The sequence below is a fragment of the Mesoplodon densirostris genome, chromosome 18 (genome assembly GCF_025265405.1).
Source record: "Mesoplodon densirostris isolate mMesDen1 chromosome 18, mMesDen1 primary haplotype, whole genome shotgun sequence".
Taxonomy (NCBI): domain Eukaryota; kingdom Metazoa; phylum Chordata; class Mammalia; order Artiodactyla; family Ziphiidae; genus Mesoplodon; species Mesoplodon densirostris.
Window position 1 is genome coordinate 56,094,984 of NC_082678.1, and position 20,281 is coordinate 56,115,264.

Here is a 20,281-nt window from a genome sequence, read left to right on the forward strand (position 1 = left end):
TCTCCCAACTGGTAACCACTAGTTTGTTCTGTATATCTGTGAATCTGTTTCTTTGTTATATTCACTAGTTGGCGAACATTCTTAAAACTACATGCAAGCTGCAGCATGTCTTGGAAACTCAAGTTGTAAACTATAGCTATGTAGCAGGATGGCCAGCAGATGGAGACAGAGAACACAAAATGATTCAGACTCAGGGCTTTTACCAAAGCTGTGATTCTCAAGCTCGGAAGCTGCAGCACCTGGATTTCAGGTTGCTCTCATTAGAGCGGTGTTTCTCAAACCTGGCTGCACATTGGAATTACTTGGGGAACTTAAAAAAAAAAATACCGATTCTGAGTTTAGCGGTCGGGGGTACTTTTGCCTTTGGGAGGTTTAAAATCTGCACAAATGATTCTAATTACAGCAAAGTTTCAGACCCACTACTTTAGAACACACACCAACAGGCAGTCTCAAGCTGGCATGTTTCAGAATCACCTGGAGAACTTGTGAAAAACAGGTACCCAGACTGTTGTAGTCTTCATTCTTTGGAGAACCAGTGCATACTGAAATGTTGATGTATCAACTTAAGACAGTTACATATATAATCAGGACTAAATCTGATAGAGTCTCAGACTAGATTCTAATATATCAGAGTAACTTCAGGCATCAAATGTTTAAGAAGATTTTATAGGAGAAAAATTTTAATTGAGAAAGCGCTAACCATGAACTTAATTTTTCCCCTGGTAATGGAGAGATGCCCTGGGCCACCCCTAGACTGTCTTGTGTTACACGAGCAAGGTTCCCAAGACTGGGCCAGCAGGTTCCCTCGTCAGAGAAACATAGCCTACACGTGGTGTCGGGTTCCAGAAGTTTATAGTCGTGGAAGGGCATCAGGAAAAAGTAGAGCTGCTCAGGCAACCAAACTCCCAGCCTTCATGGGGCAGGCTCCCCCAATTTTTTTCCACTTTCTTTCACCAAAGTGTTTAAGTTATTTTAATATTTAGAACCATCATAGATTCATTTTCTAAATAACATTTATTGATTTTCCATATTATACAAGTAATGAATCTTCATTGTGGAACTTTAGGAAAAAACAAAACAATAAATATATGTAAGTAAAAATGACTTGAGATAATAACTATTATCATTTTGATATGTTTCATGATACATGTCTATGTATGTGTATATACTATATATGTGGACTCACACACACTTCAGTTATGTGTGTGTGCACACGAACACTCTTCCAGATATATTGTGGGAAATTAGTCTACAAAATTGCAATCATAACCTGTATACTTTCTTGTAGCCTGCTATTTTACTTAACAATGTATCATGAGTACTAAATACTCTTCTAAAACATGACTTTAATGATTTGATAATAGTCCATAGTATCAGTATTCCATAATTTATCCAGTTCTCTATGGGACGTTGTTTTCCAATTGTTTGTTGATTTATATGCACTCTTTCATAGATGTTAGAATTTTATCGGGATGTGTGATTTGAGGCAGAGGTGTGACTGTGTGCCTTCCCAAGCAGTCAGCCAGGTGTCTACACCACTGATGTAGTAATCACGCCATCCTTCCCCCTGGGTTTGCCTTGCCTCCTTGCTGAGATACCACATTCTTATATTCCTGCAGGACTATGTAAGCTTCCTAGTCCCTTCATCCTACTGCTCCTCTATCCTCGTGCTAGTCCCAAACTTCTTTAACTCTTGGGCTTTATAGCAGGAAATTCAGTAGCCAGATGACCCACGAGACGAGAGTGGTTCTGCCCGGCCTTCTTGACTAGATAGGGCTTAACTCCACATTTCACTTGGGAATCTCAGATGCAGCTAATTGTTGCTGAACGTTTAGTATTGACACTTAAACACCTTCTATTTAAGAGGAAATGAATATTAGCTGTAAGAGGAAGAAAAGAGGCTTTTTTCCATTTAACAAGTGTCCATAGAGTATTTTTTCTGTAAAGCGTGGCCTCTGGCCATCTTGGTTCTGTGGAGTCCTTGCCAGGCCAGGAGGGCCTGGTCCTCCTCTACCTCTGGGTCACTCCCAGCGTGTTGACAGCTGAGATGGCGGGTGGGCCAGTGGTCATTCTGAGGGTGAGCCTGAGGCACTGTGGGCTGACGCTGGAACGTGGGCTCCACCTTTCCAAGAGGCCGCCTGGTACGTGACCTCATTGGCCTTGGTCACCCTCTACCCCCATGGCCCACAGTCACCAGTTCTGGCCATCAGTCCCCTCTGACCTCCGGCCCTCAGCCCAGGTCCTCACCTCTTCCTGAAATTATGACAACAGTCTCCCAGAGAGCCCTGGTCACTGGCAGGTCTGTGGGGCTGTGGTCTCCTTTCTCACCCTGCTCAACCCATTCTCCAAACTGCCAGCCACCAAGCTGGTTCTCCGGGGCCATCACCAGCCCCTTTACATGGCTTAAAAGAGCCTTCGTGGCTGCTCCCCCACCTCCCTGTCATCACCAGCCCCCGACCCATGGGCTTCAGCTATGTGGGCTCGTGCATGCCCAGGCCTTGGTTCCGCCCTTCAGACTGCACCACAGTCTACACACCGCAAGTCTCGGCAGACACATGCGTCATTTCTCTGGGACGCCTTTCCTGAGCACCTGTGAAATGGGGATGTTTGTGGTGTCAGTTCATAGGGTCAGTACAGGACTGAATGCAACAAGCAAGCCCCTAGCAGAGAGCCGAGCGCTGAGAAGACCTAACTGAAGGCCAGCTCTTATCGCCCGTTTTATTATGATCCTTGTGCCGCTCACAACACTGGACCACAATCACCTGTTTTCGTGGCTGTCTTCCAGCTGGACCGGGAGCTCCTTGAGAGTTAGCATCCCATCTCACCCACCTTTCTATCTCCCCCCCTCCCAACCTGGTGCCAGGCCACACCTACAGCAGGCTGTCAGCAAGTGTCTGTTGAATGAACAGTGGAGGTATGAAATATCCCCATTCTCCAGTAAGAAAACTGAGGCCTATGGACGGAAGAATGACTTGCCCCAGATGGTGCTGCCAGTCAGAGCAGGAGCTGAACTCAGGTCTGGGAGCCTCCTTCGTCCGGTGCTGTTCCCGCTGCACTGCTATCCCCTGGAGTATGCAGAGGCCAGATATAGAAGAAACGAAAATAGAAACAGAAGTTACTTTCAAGTTTGTTATTTTTTGATGTGTTTGTCTCTGATCTCCCCAGCTATGGTTTTCCTAACAACTCAGGCCCTATGAGGAAGACTTCACACAGCTTTGCTCTCAGGTGGGGAGAGCTGTGACATTGGAGCAGCCTTCAGGGTCATCTGATCCATCCCCCGCCACACCCCTTTACCTCAAAGGGGACCATGAACCCAGGAGGAGAAGTGAGCCACCCACAGTCATATGGCTGACAGCAGAGCCAGACTCCCTTTTCAGTGCCCCTCTTACTCATGGGAAGGAAAGCAGCATCCGTGTAGGCAGAGCAGCAGAAAAGAGCCTAGTTACTTACAGGGCAAATGCTCCCTGGACGCCTCCACCAGCAGGCAAGGCCTGTAGCCTCCAACAGGTCCCCCCAGAGACAGCGCAGCCCATGCCAGGAGGGGAGGCCCAGGAAAGCCGAGTGGGCAGAGTATCGGCAGTCCAGGCCCCACCCAGAGGGATGTTTCAGCCTGTGCTCTTTGCTGCCTGTTGATGTGCCATGCTGTTTATAGCTTCTCCAGGGGAGGGTAACTAACTTCTCCAGCCTGGAGGTTTATGGCCAAAGACAGGACAAGGGACGTTCCACCCCACTGAGGCCCTTTGGAAGTGAATGTATATGATTTATCTCTGCGCTGGGGCACTTTGCCTTTAGCTGCAGAAGGACTGTCCCACCCAGCCCCCACTTTCCTGCCAACACGTGCTGGCACCAGGCCCATGGCTAGAGAATTGAAACATGTAAGCCTCGAGACAGGAAATTCAGCTGGATGTGGCCATGGCGTGGAAGATGTGTGGACTCACCGGTCCGGGTAGGGCACTGAGCAGGGCCTCTTGTTGCCCCAGGATTACTGTTGGGACTCAGGAGTGTACAGCTGGGCAGTTGGTAGGACTGCCTCCCTGGACCCTGCCCTAAGTGGGCCAGTAGGTTTTCACCCCTTCACACCTTCATTCATCACCCTTCCCACCAACACACACAAACGCATGCCACCTACTGTGTATCAGCAGAAGGAAGATACAAAGATGAATGACATACCAGCCCTGGCCCCGAGGAACTCACAGGCCCAAGGCCAGTGAGCACAATGTGACAGTCTGTGGGAAGGGAAGGCCGCCCGAAGGGGAGACTTGCTCAGCGCTCAGCCAGGTCTCCAGGGAAGCCTCAGGGAAGACTTCCCAGAGGAGGATGAAAAGATGGGAAAAGGCTCTCAGAAGAGGCATGGAGATGTGGTTAGCAAGCACACAGAGGAAAATGTGTGTGGCTCAGCATGGCCGGGCATGCCAGCGCCCTGAGTCAGGGAGGAAAAAGAGATAGGTAGATGGAGGTGTGCATCCTGGGGAGTTCAGATTATATGGTGAGGGAGCCAAAGAGGAGTTTCGAGAAGAGTGTGGGTACCACGATCAGATTTGCTTTAGAAAAAGCACTCAGCTGGGAGGGTGGTGATTAGAGGGAAAGAGGCACCGTGGATCTCCTACTGGGCTGTCCATTGTAACCACGTGGGGAGCTTTAGAAAGGCTGATGCCTGGGTCGGCCTCCAGAGGGGCTGCAGCAAGTGGTCTGGGGTGTGGCCCGGGCACTGGGGTGGTGAAACCCCTCCTCCCTGTGACTCTGAGAAGCAGTTGAGGTATCTCGGTTAGAAGCACTGTGGCTGTCCAGGTGAGAAGTGGAGAGGCAGTTTCCGGAGATGGAGGAGGGCACACTTTCAGGAGGAAGAATCACAGCCTGTGGCGGTTGGTCGGATGTGGATCCTTGGAGAAAAGGAGGAGAAAACAGGCAGCTCCTTAAAAGGTTAAACACAGAGTTCCCGTATGGCCCAGCAACTTAGATACACACAAGAGGAATGAAAACGTGCGCAAAAACTTGCATGCAAATGTTCAGGCAGCACCGTTCATGATAGCCAAAAAGTAGAAACAACCCAAATGTCCATCAACTGTTGAAGGGATAAATAAGATGTGGTAAATTGTTGTATTATTCCCTTGAAAGAGGAATGATGTACCGATACATGCTACAACATGGGTGGACCTTGAAAACATTATGCTGAGTGAAAGAAATCAGTAACAAAGGAACCATATATACACATATTGTATGATTCCATTTATACGAAATGTCCAGAGTAGGCAAATCTATAGGGACAGAAAGTAAACTAGTGGTTGCTTAGGACCGGGAGGGGAAGGTGAGACTGGGAGTTCATGGCTAGGGGGTATAGGTGGGTTTTCTGGGGGGATAATGAAAGTATTCTAAAATTGATGGTGGTGATGGGAACACAATTGATTACTAAAAGCCATTGAATTTTACACTTTAGAAGGATGGATTCTAGGGCATATGGATTATAATCTCAGTGAAAGTGTTAGAGAGAAAGGGGAGGTGTGAGGACTGCCGATTTTACTCTGAGGAGGTCGGGAGCCTTGAGAGGGCTGTGAGCAGAGCAGTACCATGGCCTCACTACCTTGTACAAGATTCCCTCTCGTTCTAGTTTCTCAGCCTCGATGCTATTGACATTTGGGGCAGGATAATGCTTCATTATGGAGGCTGCCCTGTGCATGTGGGATGTTTATCAGCACCCCTAATCTCTATTGGTGCCAGGAGGACCCCCCTCCACTCTTGTGTGACAACCAAAAGCACCTCCAGGCACTGCCATACATCCCCTGGGGAGCAAAAGTACCCCATTGAGAACCGCTGCTCGAGGCTGTAGGGGGAGCGTGCACAGGGAGTGGGGATGCTTATGAGACCTTTATGTGGAGATGTCCATTGAGCAAACAGGTGGGGCTGAAGCACCCAAAAGAGTCTGGCAGCTTCGCTGACTTCAAACTTGGAGGCCGTTGGAATGAATGTCGCAGAAAAGAGAGCAAAACCCAAAGAGCTGGTTCAACTTAATTTTACTTTTTGAGCAAGTATTATGCTGAAGACATCAGGGCAGATACCAAGATGAGTAAAATAAGCTTCTGACCCCACCTCACAAACACTGAAACCTCTCAGTCAAGGCAATAATGAGGTACAGAATGCTCTGGAAGTACAGAAAAGGGAGAGTAAATCCAACTTGTCCAGGAGGGAAATTCCATCAATAGTTGAAATATTTCTCGACCTAGACCTTTCATTTTATCTGAATTTTTATCATAAATCTGCTGCTTATTGTGCAGTTTCTATGGTTTGCAAAGAAGTGATTGCTTTTTTTTTTTTTTTTTGGCTGTGCTGCTTGGCTTGTGGGATCTCAGTTCCCTGACCAGGGATTGAACCTGGGCCATGGCAGTGAAAGCCTGGAATCCTAACCACTAGGCAACCAAGAAACTCTCCCAGTGATTGCTATTCTATTTCCCAGGCAAACACTGCAGTGGGGACAGGAGGGGAACAGCAAGTGCACAGAGCATTTCTCAGCCTCTCTGACGTCTCAGGAGCCACCTCCTCCAGGAAGCCTTTATTAACCAATCCTACACCCTACTCCTCAGGGTCCACGTGGCATCTGGGCACGGGATAGCTCTATTACTGCAAGTCTATCCCTCCATCTCACCCCTGCACACATAAACATACACATGCAAGAATGTGACCCTTCCCAGTAAGACACGAGTGTTTTACTCACCTTTGTATCCCCAGGACCTAGCACAATGTGTGGCACGTGATAGGTGATCAATAAACAATTAAAACATACTTGGAAAACTATAAGACATTGATGAAAGAAACTGAAGATGACACAAGCAGATGGAAAGATATACCGTGTTCATGGATTGGAAGAATTAATATTGTTAAAATGACCATGCTCCCCAAGGCAATCTACAGATTCAGTGCAATCCCTATCAAAATATCAATGACATTTTTCACAGAACTGGAACAAATAATTCTAAATTTGTATGGAACCACAAAAAGACCCTGAATAGCCAAAATAATCTTAAGAAAGAAGAACAAAACAGGAGGTATCATGCTCCCTGATTTCAAACTATGCTACAAAGCTACAGTAATCAATACAGTGTGGTACTGGCACAAAACCAGGTATGTAGATCAATGGAACCAAATAGCCCAGAAATGAACCCACATTTATATGGGTAATTAATCTATGACAAAGGAGACAAGAGTATACAATGGGGAAAAGACAGCCTCTTCAATAAATGGTGTTGGGAAAACTGGACAGCTACCTGCAAAGTAATCAAACTGGACTACTTTCTCACACAATGCAGAAAAACAAACTCAAAATAGATTAACGACTTAAATGTAAGACCTGAAACCATAAAACTTCTAGAAGAAAATAAAGGCAGTATTTTTTGGATATGCCTCCTCAGGCAAGGGAAACGAGCAAAAATAAACAAGTGGGACTACATCAAACTAAAAAGCTTTTACACAGCAAAGGAAGCTATCAACAAAATGAAAAGTCCACCTCCTGAAAGGGAGAAGATATTTGCAAACAATATATCTGACAAAGGGTTAATATCCAAAATATACAAAGAACTCATACAACTCAACATCACAGAAACAAACAACCCAATTTAAAAATGGGCAGAGGACCTGAATAGACATTTTTCCAAAAAAAGGTATACAAGGTCAATAAACACATGAAAAGATGTTCAATACTACTAATCATCAGGGAGATGCAAATCAAAACCACAATGATATACCACCTCACACCTCTCAGAGTGGCTATCATCAAAAAAACAACAAGAGTTGGCAAGGATGTAGAGAAAAGGGAACCTTCATTCACTGTTGGTGGGAGTGTAAATTGGTGCCACTACTATGTAAAACAGTATGGAGATTTCTCAAAAAATCAATGGTTGTTGATCCCTTTACATGAAGGGAGGATCACATATGGTGAAGTTCATGACATGTGTACCTTTTGAGCTGAAATATGAACACTCATGAGCCTAGATGTGAAGAACACTTGCTCTTGGTCGGGGAGGGACTGGTCAGACCCTCACCAGCAGGAGGTGGTGAAGTTAGGTAACTGGCCCAAAGTGGCGGAGTCTGAGCTCTTTGCAGTAACAAGCCCACCTTACATACACAAACCCAAGTGTGTCCCATCACATGGGTTCAGATCGGAGTACCTTCAGGTCCCCACACTTTTGGAAAAGCAGTATGTATCCCAAAAGCCTTAAAAATCTTCCCACCTAGGAATGCCACTTCTGGAATTATTGTAAGGAAACCATCCAAAATGCAGGCAACACCTACTGTATAGCACAGAGGACTCTACTCAATGCTCTGTAATAAGCTGTATGGGAAAAGAATCTAAAAAAGAGTGGATGTATGTATATGTATAACTGATTCACTTTGCTGTACACCTGAAACTAACACAACATTATAAATCAACTATACTCTAATAAAAATTAAAGAAATAAAATGCAGGCAAACAGAGATGCATAAGGCTATCCATCACAACATTTTAATGGACAAAACTGGAAATAACCCAGATGTAAAACAGCTAGGCAGGGCCTCCCTGGTGGCGCAAGTGGTTGGGAGTCCGCCTGCCGATGCAGGGGATACGGGTTCGTGCCCCGGTCTGGGAGGATCCCATATGCCGCGGAGCGGCTGGGCCCGTGAGCCATGGCCGCTGAGCCTGCGCGTCCGGAGCCTGCGCGTCCGGAGCCTGTGCTCCGCAACGGGGGAGGCCACAACAGTGAGAGGCCCGCATACCGCAAAAAAAAAAAAAAAAAAACAAAAAAAAAACAGCTAGGCAGTGGTTAAATCCACTATGGGACCTCTCTATGTTAAAGACCTTACAACCACTTAAAATGTTTATGAAGAGTTTTGAATGGTGTGGGGACACATTTGTTATAATGTTAAGGAAATAAAATAGGCTACAAAAATTTAATGCATATGTTTTAATAATAGCTCTGTTGGTACACTAAGGAAGAAAAATCTTCCAATGTATTAGGAGTGGTTATTTCTGAGTAGAGAGACAATGAGTGATTTTTCATTCTATTCCATATATTAAAAAAAATATTTTGTTCTTTTATTCTACATGTTTTTGTGTAGTTCCAAGTTTTACACAAAGTGATCAGGAAAAAGTACACATTTATTTAAAAAGAAAAAAAAAAGACCAAAAACCGAGTTACCCAGTAAATATAAATGGCATTATAAGCACTATTGTGGTGTCCAGAAGAACTTCCCCTATCTGAATGATGCCAGTTTGGACTGGGGAATGCCACCCACCAAACCCCAGGGACCACCTGCCCTATGTTGTAGTATCTGTGTAGAACACACATTATTCCTTAATAATTTTATAGAAACTAACTCAGTTTTTTAAACTACATGTATTTTAAGGTAAAATTTTAACTACTCTAAAATTAAAAAATAATACCACTTTCTATTCATGGAACGTAACCACAAAAATAAATGCAATAAAGCAAAACAATATTACCAAATTCTAGACTGGTAAAGATTCTGAGCTTGAGTCCTTTTTTCTCTCTGTTTAATAAAAAGTGGGGGCAGAGGTGAGAGTGTTGTCAGGGAGAAAGGGACAGATTAGCAAAGTTTTGAGAGTTATTAAAATGTCCTAGCCCATCAATAGACCCCAGGAATCAGAGAGATTGAAAGATAATTGAAGTGATCTTCTCACTGTAGACTTTGATTTGTTTTTAATGATTTGCCCAGGTAGCACCCAAACTGCCTACTATACCACATCCTGGGGGAAAGTGCCAGACAGTATTCCTAGCACCAGTGGACCTCCCTCAATCTGTGGCCACTTGTCCATCTGGTTTTAAGGTCAAGGACAGGTGTTTCTACCATGAACGCCTTTCCATTCCTCTTACAATTCCAAAGTCCTACTCTTGTTCAAGACTTTGGTGTTTCCATGCAATACTCCAATGCCTTCATCATTTATTTGCAAAGCATGTTTCTGGGCTTATAAAACCATAAACTTGCTGATAGTGTGCCAGTTCTGATCTGAAACAGGCCAGGCAAGTTTAAAAGGGCGAAGAGATGCCACCAGTGCTTGGAAATGGTGGAGGCCAGATAAAAGCTTAGGACACTTAAATTCACTCATTATACAGAGAGGAAACTGAGGCCCAAGAGGAGGTTGGGACCGATGACCAGTGACAGAGTTGGGTTACATCCGGGTCCCCGAATCCCAGTCCAGTGTCACCTCTCTGCTGCACTCCATCTGAAGTTTGCTCAGAACCAAAGTCACTGTTTGCTTTTATCATGAGAGGTTTGCTTACTTTGGAATCTCTTTCCAGCTGCAGGACCAGAAACTAAAATCAGAGACCAATAAAGAAGAGAAGGGTCCTCCTGCAAGTGTTTCTCCTTGCTTCCTTTAAATGTCAGTGACCTCACGTCTCGCTCTCCTGATTGACACCCAGCTGTGGGCTTGCTTGGCTCAAGGAAGAATCATGGATCTGTGAACTTTGGCAGAAGGTAGGAACCTCATCTCACTCAACCGACATCTAGAGAGACTCTCCATCTGCTAGTGTCCTGGTCCAGCTGCCTCACTCATAGAGGAGCCTGAGTCCAAGAGAGGAAGGGTAACTTGCTTCGGGTCGCCCAGCTAGTAAGCAGCGGGGCTAGGCCTGGAATACAAGTCTTCTGCGTCCAAGGTCAGTGCTCACTTTAAAAAAAATGTTTTTAAAATAAAATTCTCTTTTAAACTTGGACAAGCAGAACTATAGCATCCATGGGACCCTAAATAAAATTCATTTGTTTAACCCATTCATTCAACAAATACTGATGAGTGGGATATGCCAATATATATTGGTATGCCAATATATGATTGCCTGGCAGCACTAAGGAGCCATCAAGGTTTGAGGTCATGAATCTAAAGTGTGAGCTTCCAGCCTAGCTGTGCATTTTTCTCGAACTTCATTCAGATACATGGGGTCAGGTACTAAGTGAGCGGAGAGTCAGATCTAACCAGGGTTGTGATTTTGCCAAAGGAGTGTGATAAAGGAAGGGGATGAGAATTGGGAGGATGTAAAGAAGTGAATGCGATGAAAAATCATAGGATTTAAAAGTGAATTTTATTATAAAAACTTTTTTTTTAAATTTCACACAATGAATTTTGAAACCTAGTTGTGATGCACGTTCAGGTTGAGATGGTCATATTGTCCTCTTTGTTTGGAAGCTGTCTTGAGGGTGTTTGCTTGGGCAGGTTCAACTTGGAGACAGTGGAGGCTCTGCTTGATTTAAGTTGTTGTTTGAGCCAGTGCTCAACCTGAGAGCCTCAGGACTTTCCTTCCTCCGGAAGGAGCCTTTGGAGACAAACCTAGGGGCTGGTCAAAGCTCAGGAGCTGCAGCTCAACTTCTAAAGCCTTTTTATAGTGTTATTTGTATAAGTAAATAGTTGGCTTCCTATTTCAGGGAGGGACGTTATTTGTCCTCAAGGCTGCCTCGTGTCCTGGGCCACCACTGGGGTGCTGGAAAACACAACTGCTCCTCTCCTGATGTTGTTTTGAAATAGCCAGGGCAATTTGGACCCTTCAGCTACAAAAATCAATTGTATACTGAAGCTGAAATGCAAGCCACCCTGCTTCCCCCGCTCAGTTTTGTATATTCTGTCCATCCCTTACCTCATTGTAACACTTACTAAGAATCTGGTCTCCTTTCCACTCATTGTAGGTGCCCATGCGGACGATCTGCATTACTTAGTTTTCATTGATGTCGGTGGTGGTAATGATTAAGTGGAAACACCCCACCCCATTCAAACGTCTCCCTCTTCCCTGCTGATCCCCATTGCGAGCGGAAGTGCAGTGTGCCTTCCAATATTCCTCCCAGAACTTGTGGCTGGAGTGCAAGTGAGGTGAAACAGTGGAAAGCAAATCCTCTTGACTCCAGTCACACCAGCAGCTCCAAATGTCAGCCTCCTCCCCAGGCGGATGCAGCAGTCTTTGGAAAAACTCAATGGATATTTCACTACCAAGTGGTACCAAACAATAACTGAAGGTATAAGCAAAGCAGAAGTATATGCATATATAAAAGTGTACCAAGATGCACACTTCTGATGTGTTCTCTTTACGTAAATTGTAACCCAGGATAAAAATTTTAATAAAGCAGAATTCTAGAATCCTAACTAATGTAGGATCTAGGCATGGGGCAATCAAGAATGCTGTTACCCACTTTAAGATCCCAATGTTCTGGGTTGCCTTTGACAAGAGGACATCAAAACAGAGAAGAATGATTGCCGATTGTTGTTTCAAAAACAGAAAAATAAAAGGTAAATCACCCCACCACCACACACACGTACACTTGCCCTCACATTCTCAATCCCTAGAACAGATTTGAAAAAGAAAAGCCCAAGAAATTCCAAGCATGCATACCTCCCCAGATAAGACAGAAATGGAAGAAAACCAAACTTTTTAAAGTAAGCATTTTGATCTTCATGCAAACATGGAGTTAATCTTGGGACAGCTAAGCACAATTACACAGATGAATTCATTGTGTGAAATGGTCATTGAGCGTAGAGAATGTTAGTGCCAGTTCAGAGTCCAAGCTCTGTAGGGGTCATACCTGAATCTGCTGAGCTGAGCACATGGAAACCTCAGTGTGCATTCAGGCTTGACCACTCTTTTTAATTTATTTCAGAGTTGCTCACTGGGGTGGCTTCAGGAAATGCAAATAGAATGTCCATAATGGTGTTTGAAGACTGCAGGGTTTTGATGCATGTTAAAATGAAAATATAAATAAAAATCTCTGTGCCTGTATTTACATGGATTAAAGTTGTTCTTAAGATTATGGTCTGGGGCTTCCCTGGTGGCGCAGTGGTTGAGAGTCCGCCTGCCGATGCAGGGGACACGGGTTCGTGCCCCAGTCCGGGAAGATCCCACATGCCGCGGAGCGGCTGGGCCCGTGAGCCATGGCCACTGAGCCTGTGCGTCCGGAGCCTGTGCTCCGCAACGGGAGAGGCCACAACAGTGAGAGGCATGCGTACCGCAAAAAAAGGATTATGGTCTGATATTTATAATCCTTTACTCTTCCAGCTGGCTTTTATTCAATGTTATGCATACAGAGAGGACACAAGCAAAGCACTAGATTGGGCGTGATGGTACCCAGGCTCTAGCTCCAGTTCTGTTCAAATTCTCCAGGAATCCTGGGCTCCTTCCTTCCGTGACTCTGGGCCTTCACACTTAGAAACTGAGGAGTTTGGACCACACGGTCCAGCTCTAGTTCTGAGGCTACAGTTCAGTGGAATTTGGAAACACCATTTCACCTCCAGGATTTTATTTTAAGCAAATGGGAAATATGTTTACAATGTCAAATGCACGTGACTGTACAGCCTGATGGGCCTACCAAACCCACAGACTTAGGGCCACAGTTGGAAAGAACTCAAGTCCCTGTTCCAACCAAGAGAAAATTCTAAACTCATCAAGTATCCTCCATGGTGAATGTGTAAAAGTCAATACTACAAAGGAACTACATTATTGAGGTGATTCTCTCCCTGTTTATAACCATAAAATATTTGCACTGAAAGAGTCCTTAACAAGCATGGAGGCCCAGAGAGGTTAAGCAACTTGCCCAAGACACACAGGCAGCAGGAGGGAATCAGGACCAAAATGTAGGTCTCCTCACTCCCAGCCTGGTCAGGACTCCTGCATGTGCCCTTCAGAGTTTGACGATTTCACCTTTAGAATTTTTCTTTCCGGGACTTCCCTGGTGGTCCAGTGGTTAAGAATCTGCCTTCCAATGCAGGGGACATGGGTTCGATCCCCGGTCGGGGAACTAAGATCCCACATGCCACGGGGCAACTAAGCCTGCGCACCACAGCGAAAGATCCCACATGCCGCAACGAAGATCCCACATGCTACAACTAAGACCCGACACAGCCAAATAAATAGATTAATTTTTTTTAAAAATAATTTTTCTTTCCATATTCATCAGTACCCTTCACGGGGAATGGAAATGTTAATTTTTATTTTTTAGAGTTAATCTTGTTGAAATCCACTAGAGAAATGAATATGGATGAAAAATTCACAGTTGCCTAATCTTAGGACAGTTTCACAACAGAAATGATGAAGGTCTTTGTTCCAAGCTGTCCCTGCCTCATCACCAGAGGCAGAGGAACCAGGAGACAAGAGAAGGAAAGGGGATCCCAGGATTTCTCAGGCCCAAGCAGGAGCGGCCTCAGCTGCAGATGTGTGTGCTGACTTTCTAAGTCTGAATCAGAATGCGGTCCTGGCCTGCTGATGGAGCTTGGGCCTATGGAAAACAAGCTGGTCTTGGAATAAAAAACAAACCCAGGTATGTCCCACAATGTCCACTGAGCTTGCATTTTTGGGAAAGACTCCCATTTCCAGCATTCTCAAATGCTTGAGCCACCAACGCACGTCCCCCCCAAATCAAAGCTTATGCACAAGGCACCACACCTCTACTCGAATGCACTCGAATTTAGGGACCATCTCTGCTACATGTCCACCAGGGAGAGGTGGCAGGGTCTGGAGGCAAGGGGAGGAATTGTCAGCTGAAGCTGATGGGAGTTACGCTGGTGGAAATAGCTCCCAACCAGGAGAGCCGAGTTTCACTGCTCTTGAGCTGTGTGACTTGGGCAGGAAACGTATCCTTTCTGTTTCCTCATCTGTTAGGTGGGGAGAATCATACCTCCTGAAGGCATTGTTAAGGGAATTGAAGGAGAAAACATGTTCCCTTCCTCTGTCCCTTTCCTTAGCAGGATCTCTACTGAGAGATGCTACCATTTACTGAGCACCCACTAGGTTGCTCAGCTAGTGGGTGCTCAGTAAGTTCAACTTATCTTTACAAATGGAAGTGTTTTCACACATGTCAGACGTGGAAAGATATGGTACCCGAGGTAGGATGTCACTTTGACACCCAACCCTCCCCCAACCCAAACCAGTATTACGGTCATTTGTGAAACAGTGGCATGGCACATGGTTCACTTGTATATTCGCTGGTGTCTGTAAGATGAACTTCCCTCTTTCTCTTTTCCTTCCCAGTTCCCACTGTATTCCTAGCTTTCTCTCCTGTAGGTGATGCGTAGCCCTAACCCTTCTTACGTAGGAAAAGCAGCTTCCCATATCTGAAAGAGGAGGGACTGCACTGGACTTGGTGAGACACCCTGTCTTCCAGCCCACATGTCCCCTTCTCACCTTCCCATACACACGGTCACCCGCATAGCTCCTTCCATCCTCACACTGGTCACTGCTGGCCATCAGCAAGGTTCAGGTGCAGAAAGAAGTGCCTGTCAGGGGTCAGCCTGGCTCTGCCACTCACTTTGTGACCTAAGCCAGTCCACATTCTCTCTCCGAGCTTCAGTTTCCCCACTGGTAAAAGGAAGGATCTGGATGAGGTGCCCCTCCAGGGCCACTCCAGCGTGGCCTTCATGTGATGAGGGTTGTCTTCCACCAGAAGATGCTTCTTTTCCCAGCTCCCAATGTATAAGGACTCCTCCACTCACTCTAGGTGGTTCAGACTTTGTTTAAAAAAGATCTCATTTTACCTGGTTTTTGAGGCCAAAATTATCCCAACGTCAGTGGCTAAAAGCAAATCAGATCAAAAAGCATCCATGTGCCTCATCTGAACACAATTTCTGCTTTGAACCTTCTGCCAAGTCTAGGGCTTATCAGCCAAAGTGTATGTGAATTACCATATGAAAGAACTCTCTTGGATCCTATTTAAAAGAAGCCTCTTTTCAATTTAGGTAAGAGAAACACCCAGTCCTCCAGAAAATACATATAAATTTTTGTCTAAATGTCCAAACAGAGTTATGGCCACAGAAGATGTAATTATCTCCTTCTGGGATAAAGGAATCTTCCAGCTACGAGGGAGAACCAAGAAACCAGAACGTCCTGCTCGCGACGGCAGCAAAGCCACCCCAGAAGGTTGTCCACATTGTTCACTGCACAAGGTGCTCCACTGTTGAGAGGGGAGGGACGTCGGAGGGGAGCCTGCCCTCCACTAGCCAAGCCATGTGCCCAGTAGGAGATTACGTCAGGTCAAAGGGAGGCGCACCTCTTGGGAATTCAGCAATGGCAGCATAGATGCTAGCAGACAGCCCCCAGCCTGGAGAAACAGGCCTTTCCTCTGCTTAGGACACATCATCTTCCAGAGGCTCATGGCAAGAGGAGACAGCAGAAGAGCAGAAGTGAAGGTGGGGTCCTGGGGTGGGTGTGAGGAGAAGCTCCTTCTGCAGACCATCTTAGTGTCTGGAGGGGCATGGACCCCCAGTGCCTCCCAGTCGGCTTCCAACAGAGCACTTGAAAGAACCCAGTGAGACTGCTCCCCGCTACCCCTGTCCTCCACTATCCCTCAGTTAGGGCTCAGCTCAGCCTTCCCTGGCCTCCCAGCTGATGCCAGAGTCCCTGCTGTAAGTCCTCAGAACAGCTTTGTTTTTCCTTTATAAGGTTCATGTGGCACTTTGCAATAAGATGTGTGTAAGTAATTTGATTCACCTCTGTCTCCCCGACCAGACCGTCAGCTGTACGAGGCGGATTGTGTTGGGCTTTGCTCTTGGATCGCCAGCACAGCGTCTGGGGCACAAAGCAGGAACAGAAAAAGGATGGAAACTGTGTGAATGAAAGGGCAGGGGTCTTGCACTTTTGCAGCCCTTCCTGTTTGGGCACAGAGACATGCAGTCTCCATGACCTAAGCCCTGTGCCCAGGCCTAGGGGACAGAGACTAGAGAAGATACACCCAACCTTGGCCTGGCATCCAAAACACACATGAAGACTAATAAAAATACAGCTTTACAAGCTCACCCCAAGAGACTTGGGCATCTAGGATTTGTATGTTTAACAAGGTGCCCCAGGTGCTGCCAAGCTGCCTATTAGGGTTGAGAATCCACAGGTGTTGTTGCCAATAGGTGTAAGGAACCGAAGATACCAAAGAGCAGGAGCCGAGGGCCAAGCTGAAGGCTCATGGAAGGTTTTCTGGTGGAAATGACACCTCAGCCAGGTCTTGATCAAAGTGAGTGACATGGAGAAAGGAGAGAAAGGCTTCTGGGTCAAAGGAACAGCATGAACAAAAACAGAGACCGGAGACTGTGTGAGGCGCGCTCATGGGCAAGGGCAGTGGGATTGAACCAAAATGACAAGAATTCGGGCTCCTGGTAGAAAACCAAGCACAAATCACCCACTACTCAACTGGGCTCCCAGAAACTTCTGGGTGGGGAGCCCACATTGCAGCAACCCGCAGAGAAGTTCTTCTGCACCCCCTTTTAATGCAGGCCCCATTCCTATTTTTGGTTCCATTTACCTTTTCTTATCTTCTTTCTCTATTGAGACTGTGGCCTTATAGAATAGCCTTCTGAGCCCAGTGCCATGAGGGCAGTATTGCCAGGGCCTTCCTTGATAAATAGGCTTGACTTAAGAATTCCAAGTTGTCCTGGCTAGAAATAAGAGATGGCTGAAGCTGACAAAATGGCAGCATCCGCAGCCAACAGCTATGGCCATGCGTATCCAGTATGGCAACAAAGGGTCATTTTACTTGATAAAGAAGTGATGACTGGAGCATGAGGGTCAGGCCACAGGGGGACCTGCACATCATGATTCACCTGTCTTTCCTGGACCCAGAATGGGGGCGGTGGGCTAAGACTGGAAATGACGGAGGGGATGCACGTGGGATGGGAGGACAGACCCTCAATGACCTGCCTTTCCTGGAGTGGCCGCAATCCACGAGCCGGGGGCTTCAGGCTGTAGGAACCATCTCTCACCCCCACCCTGGGCTCCCATCCATCCTTCCACATCTTTCCACCGCCTCCTCCTCGCTCGTTCCCTCCTCTTCTCCGCTCCTGCACGGTTTGGTCCACGGGCCTCGTCTGGGCTGGCAGGCACGTGCTCCCCCTTAAGTGGACTTTTTAAACCGGACTTTTCTACTGAGGCTGGCTGTTGCCTGGACAGGTTTTCTAAGACCAGAGAATATGCTGCAGAGAGGAAGGGAGAGTCCTGGGCACATTTTCCCCCCCTTTGGAGGGAAAGGGGGGTGGCCCATAGGAACCGGTGTGGATCTGAAGTTCTCAGCGTCCGCACCAAGCTGTGGAGCAGGCGTCTTCTGAGAAATGCCCACGCCACAGTTCAGTGCCGCCACACCGGAGCCTGAACTATCTTGTCTGCTGTCCAGTTACAAATTAATCTCTCGGCATCAGTGATTAACTTACTCGAGCCACAGGAGCTGCTGAACCAAAACAGCCCCTTGGGGTGAAGAGTGTCCAGCGTCGTGCAGTGTGTAGCTCTGCCTGTGACCCTCCTCACTCTGGGCCTTGTGCTGTGTCAGCAGGGGAACAGGGAGGCCAGGGTCCCGCTCTGGGCACTGCTGCTCTGGAACGCTCCCCCAGCCCCTCAAAGTGGAGATCCGCACAGCAAAGGGCTGGGGTTTGTTTGTCCAGTATGTTTGTCTGCAAGGAAGGTTTTTAAAATGGGGTTGGGGGTGGATATATCCTCTGGGGACAAATGCCACCTGAATACAACAGGCTGGAACTGTGGAAGAATGGAAGAATGGGGAGCCAAACTTAGGGATTTGATGGCTGTTGAGGGAACTTACAGGTCATCTCTTAGAGTATAAACCGTCACAGTGGGAAGAGGCCCTGGAGATCATCAGTCGCAACTTCCTAATCCTATAGACACCAAGAGAGAGGGCTTGATTCACCAAAGGTCACACTTTAGAGCCAACAGGAGAGAAAGAACACGTGTCAAGTTGTGTTTGTATGTCAGATAAAGGCTCATTTCTTCACCACCGTGAGGGTAGGCAGCATACCACTCTCTTTGGAAAAAAGACCAGGGAATCCTTCCATACAGCACTTCTACCATTTGAAGGTCTCCAAAGTAAAGTTTCCCTGGTTTTTCTGAATAATCCTGAAAAATCTGGTCTCACTTCTTAGTTCCAGGGCTTTTCAGTAATTTAAAAATGATGGCTTTATTCACCTCAGTGGTCATCCCCAGAAAACCCATAATCCCCATCTAACCATGAGAAAAACATCAGACAAACCCCAACTGAGGGCCATTCTATCAAGAACCTGACCAGTCCTCCAAACCGTCAAGGTCATCAGAAACAGGGGAAGCCTGAGACACCATCACAGATCGGAGGGGCCTAAGGAGACAATGATAATTGAATGCAGTGAAGTGTCCTGGATGGGATCCTGGGACAGGAAAAGGACGTTAGGGAAAACGTAGTGAAATCGGAATAAAGTGTAGAGTTTAGTTAATAGGAAGGTAACGGTGCTGGCTCCTTAGTTGGAACAAGTGTCCCACAGTAGGTAAGATGTTACCAACGGGAAAACCGGGAGATGGGTGTATGGGAATTCTCCACTATCTCAGCAACTTTTCTATACATCTGGAACTTTTAAAATAAGGCATTTATTTTAAAATGTTTAAATAGGGCCTCCCTGGTGGCGCAGTGGTTGGGAGTCCGCCTGCCGATGCAGGGGATACGGGTTCGTGCCCCGGTCTGGGAGGATCCCACATGCCGCAGAGCAGCTGGGCCCGTGAGCCATGGCCGCTGAGCCTGCGCGTCCGGAGCCTGTGCTCCGCAATGGGAGAGGCCACAACAGTGAGAGGCCCGCGTACCGCAAAAAAAAAAAAAATTAAAATGTTTAAATAGTGCCTTTTTTTTTTTTTTTTTTTTTTGCGGTACGCGGGCCTCTCACTGTTGTGGCCTCTCCCATTGCGGAGCGCAGGCTCTGCGGCCATGGGTCACAGGCCCAGCCGCTCTGCGGCATGTGGGATCTTCCCGGACCAGGGCACGAACCCATGTCCCCTGCATCGGCAGGCAGACTCTCAACCAATGCGCCACCAGGGAAGCCCTAAATAGTGCCTTCTGATTTACCTCAGACTGGAACCTTTATGAGATGTCTAATCACAGTGCCCATAACATGGTAGGTGAGGAATAACAAGCATCTGAGAGAGGAAAGCAGGAACATAGAGGGAGGGATGGACAGAGGAGAGACAGAGAAGACAAGGTGACACGGAGGAGGAAGACATCAAGGTACAAACTACAAAAGTAACTGTAACCATCCAGCCACCGATGACTGCACAAACAGAAGGTGGTACCTTCAGAGTAGGGTATTATGGGCCATAAAAACGAATGGAGCCCTGAGCATTGCTACAATGTGGATGCACCTTGGAAATATCACACTAAGTGAAAAAAGCCAGACACAGAAGGCCACATGACTGCATGATCCCATTTATGTGAAATGTCTAGGAAAGGCAAAACCACAGGACAGAAAGTAGATGAGTGGTTTCCAGGGATTGGGGGCAGGGGAGGTGGCAAATGACTGCTAATGGGCAAGGAGTTTATT

At 46.7% G+C, this 20,281-nt stretch overlaps 1 protein-coding gene across 1 annotated transcript in view; it reads left to right on the forward strand.

Moving 5' to 3' along the window:
* Positions 1 to 10,609, forward strand: part of HEATR6 (HEAT repeat containing 6) — a 60,986-nt gene extending 50,377 nt beyond the window's left edge. Inside the window, exon 21 of the mRNA XM_060081616.1 lies at positions 10,287 to 10,609. Coding sequence (XP_059937599.1) covers positions 10,287 to 10,321 — 35 coding nt within the window. The 3' untranslated portion in view covers positions 10,322 to 10,609. The remainder of the gene's footprint in view (positions 1 to 10,286) is intronic.
* Positions 10,610 to 20,281: the final 9,672 nt, after the last annotated feature.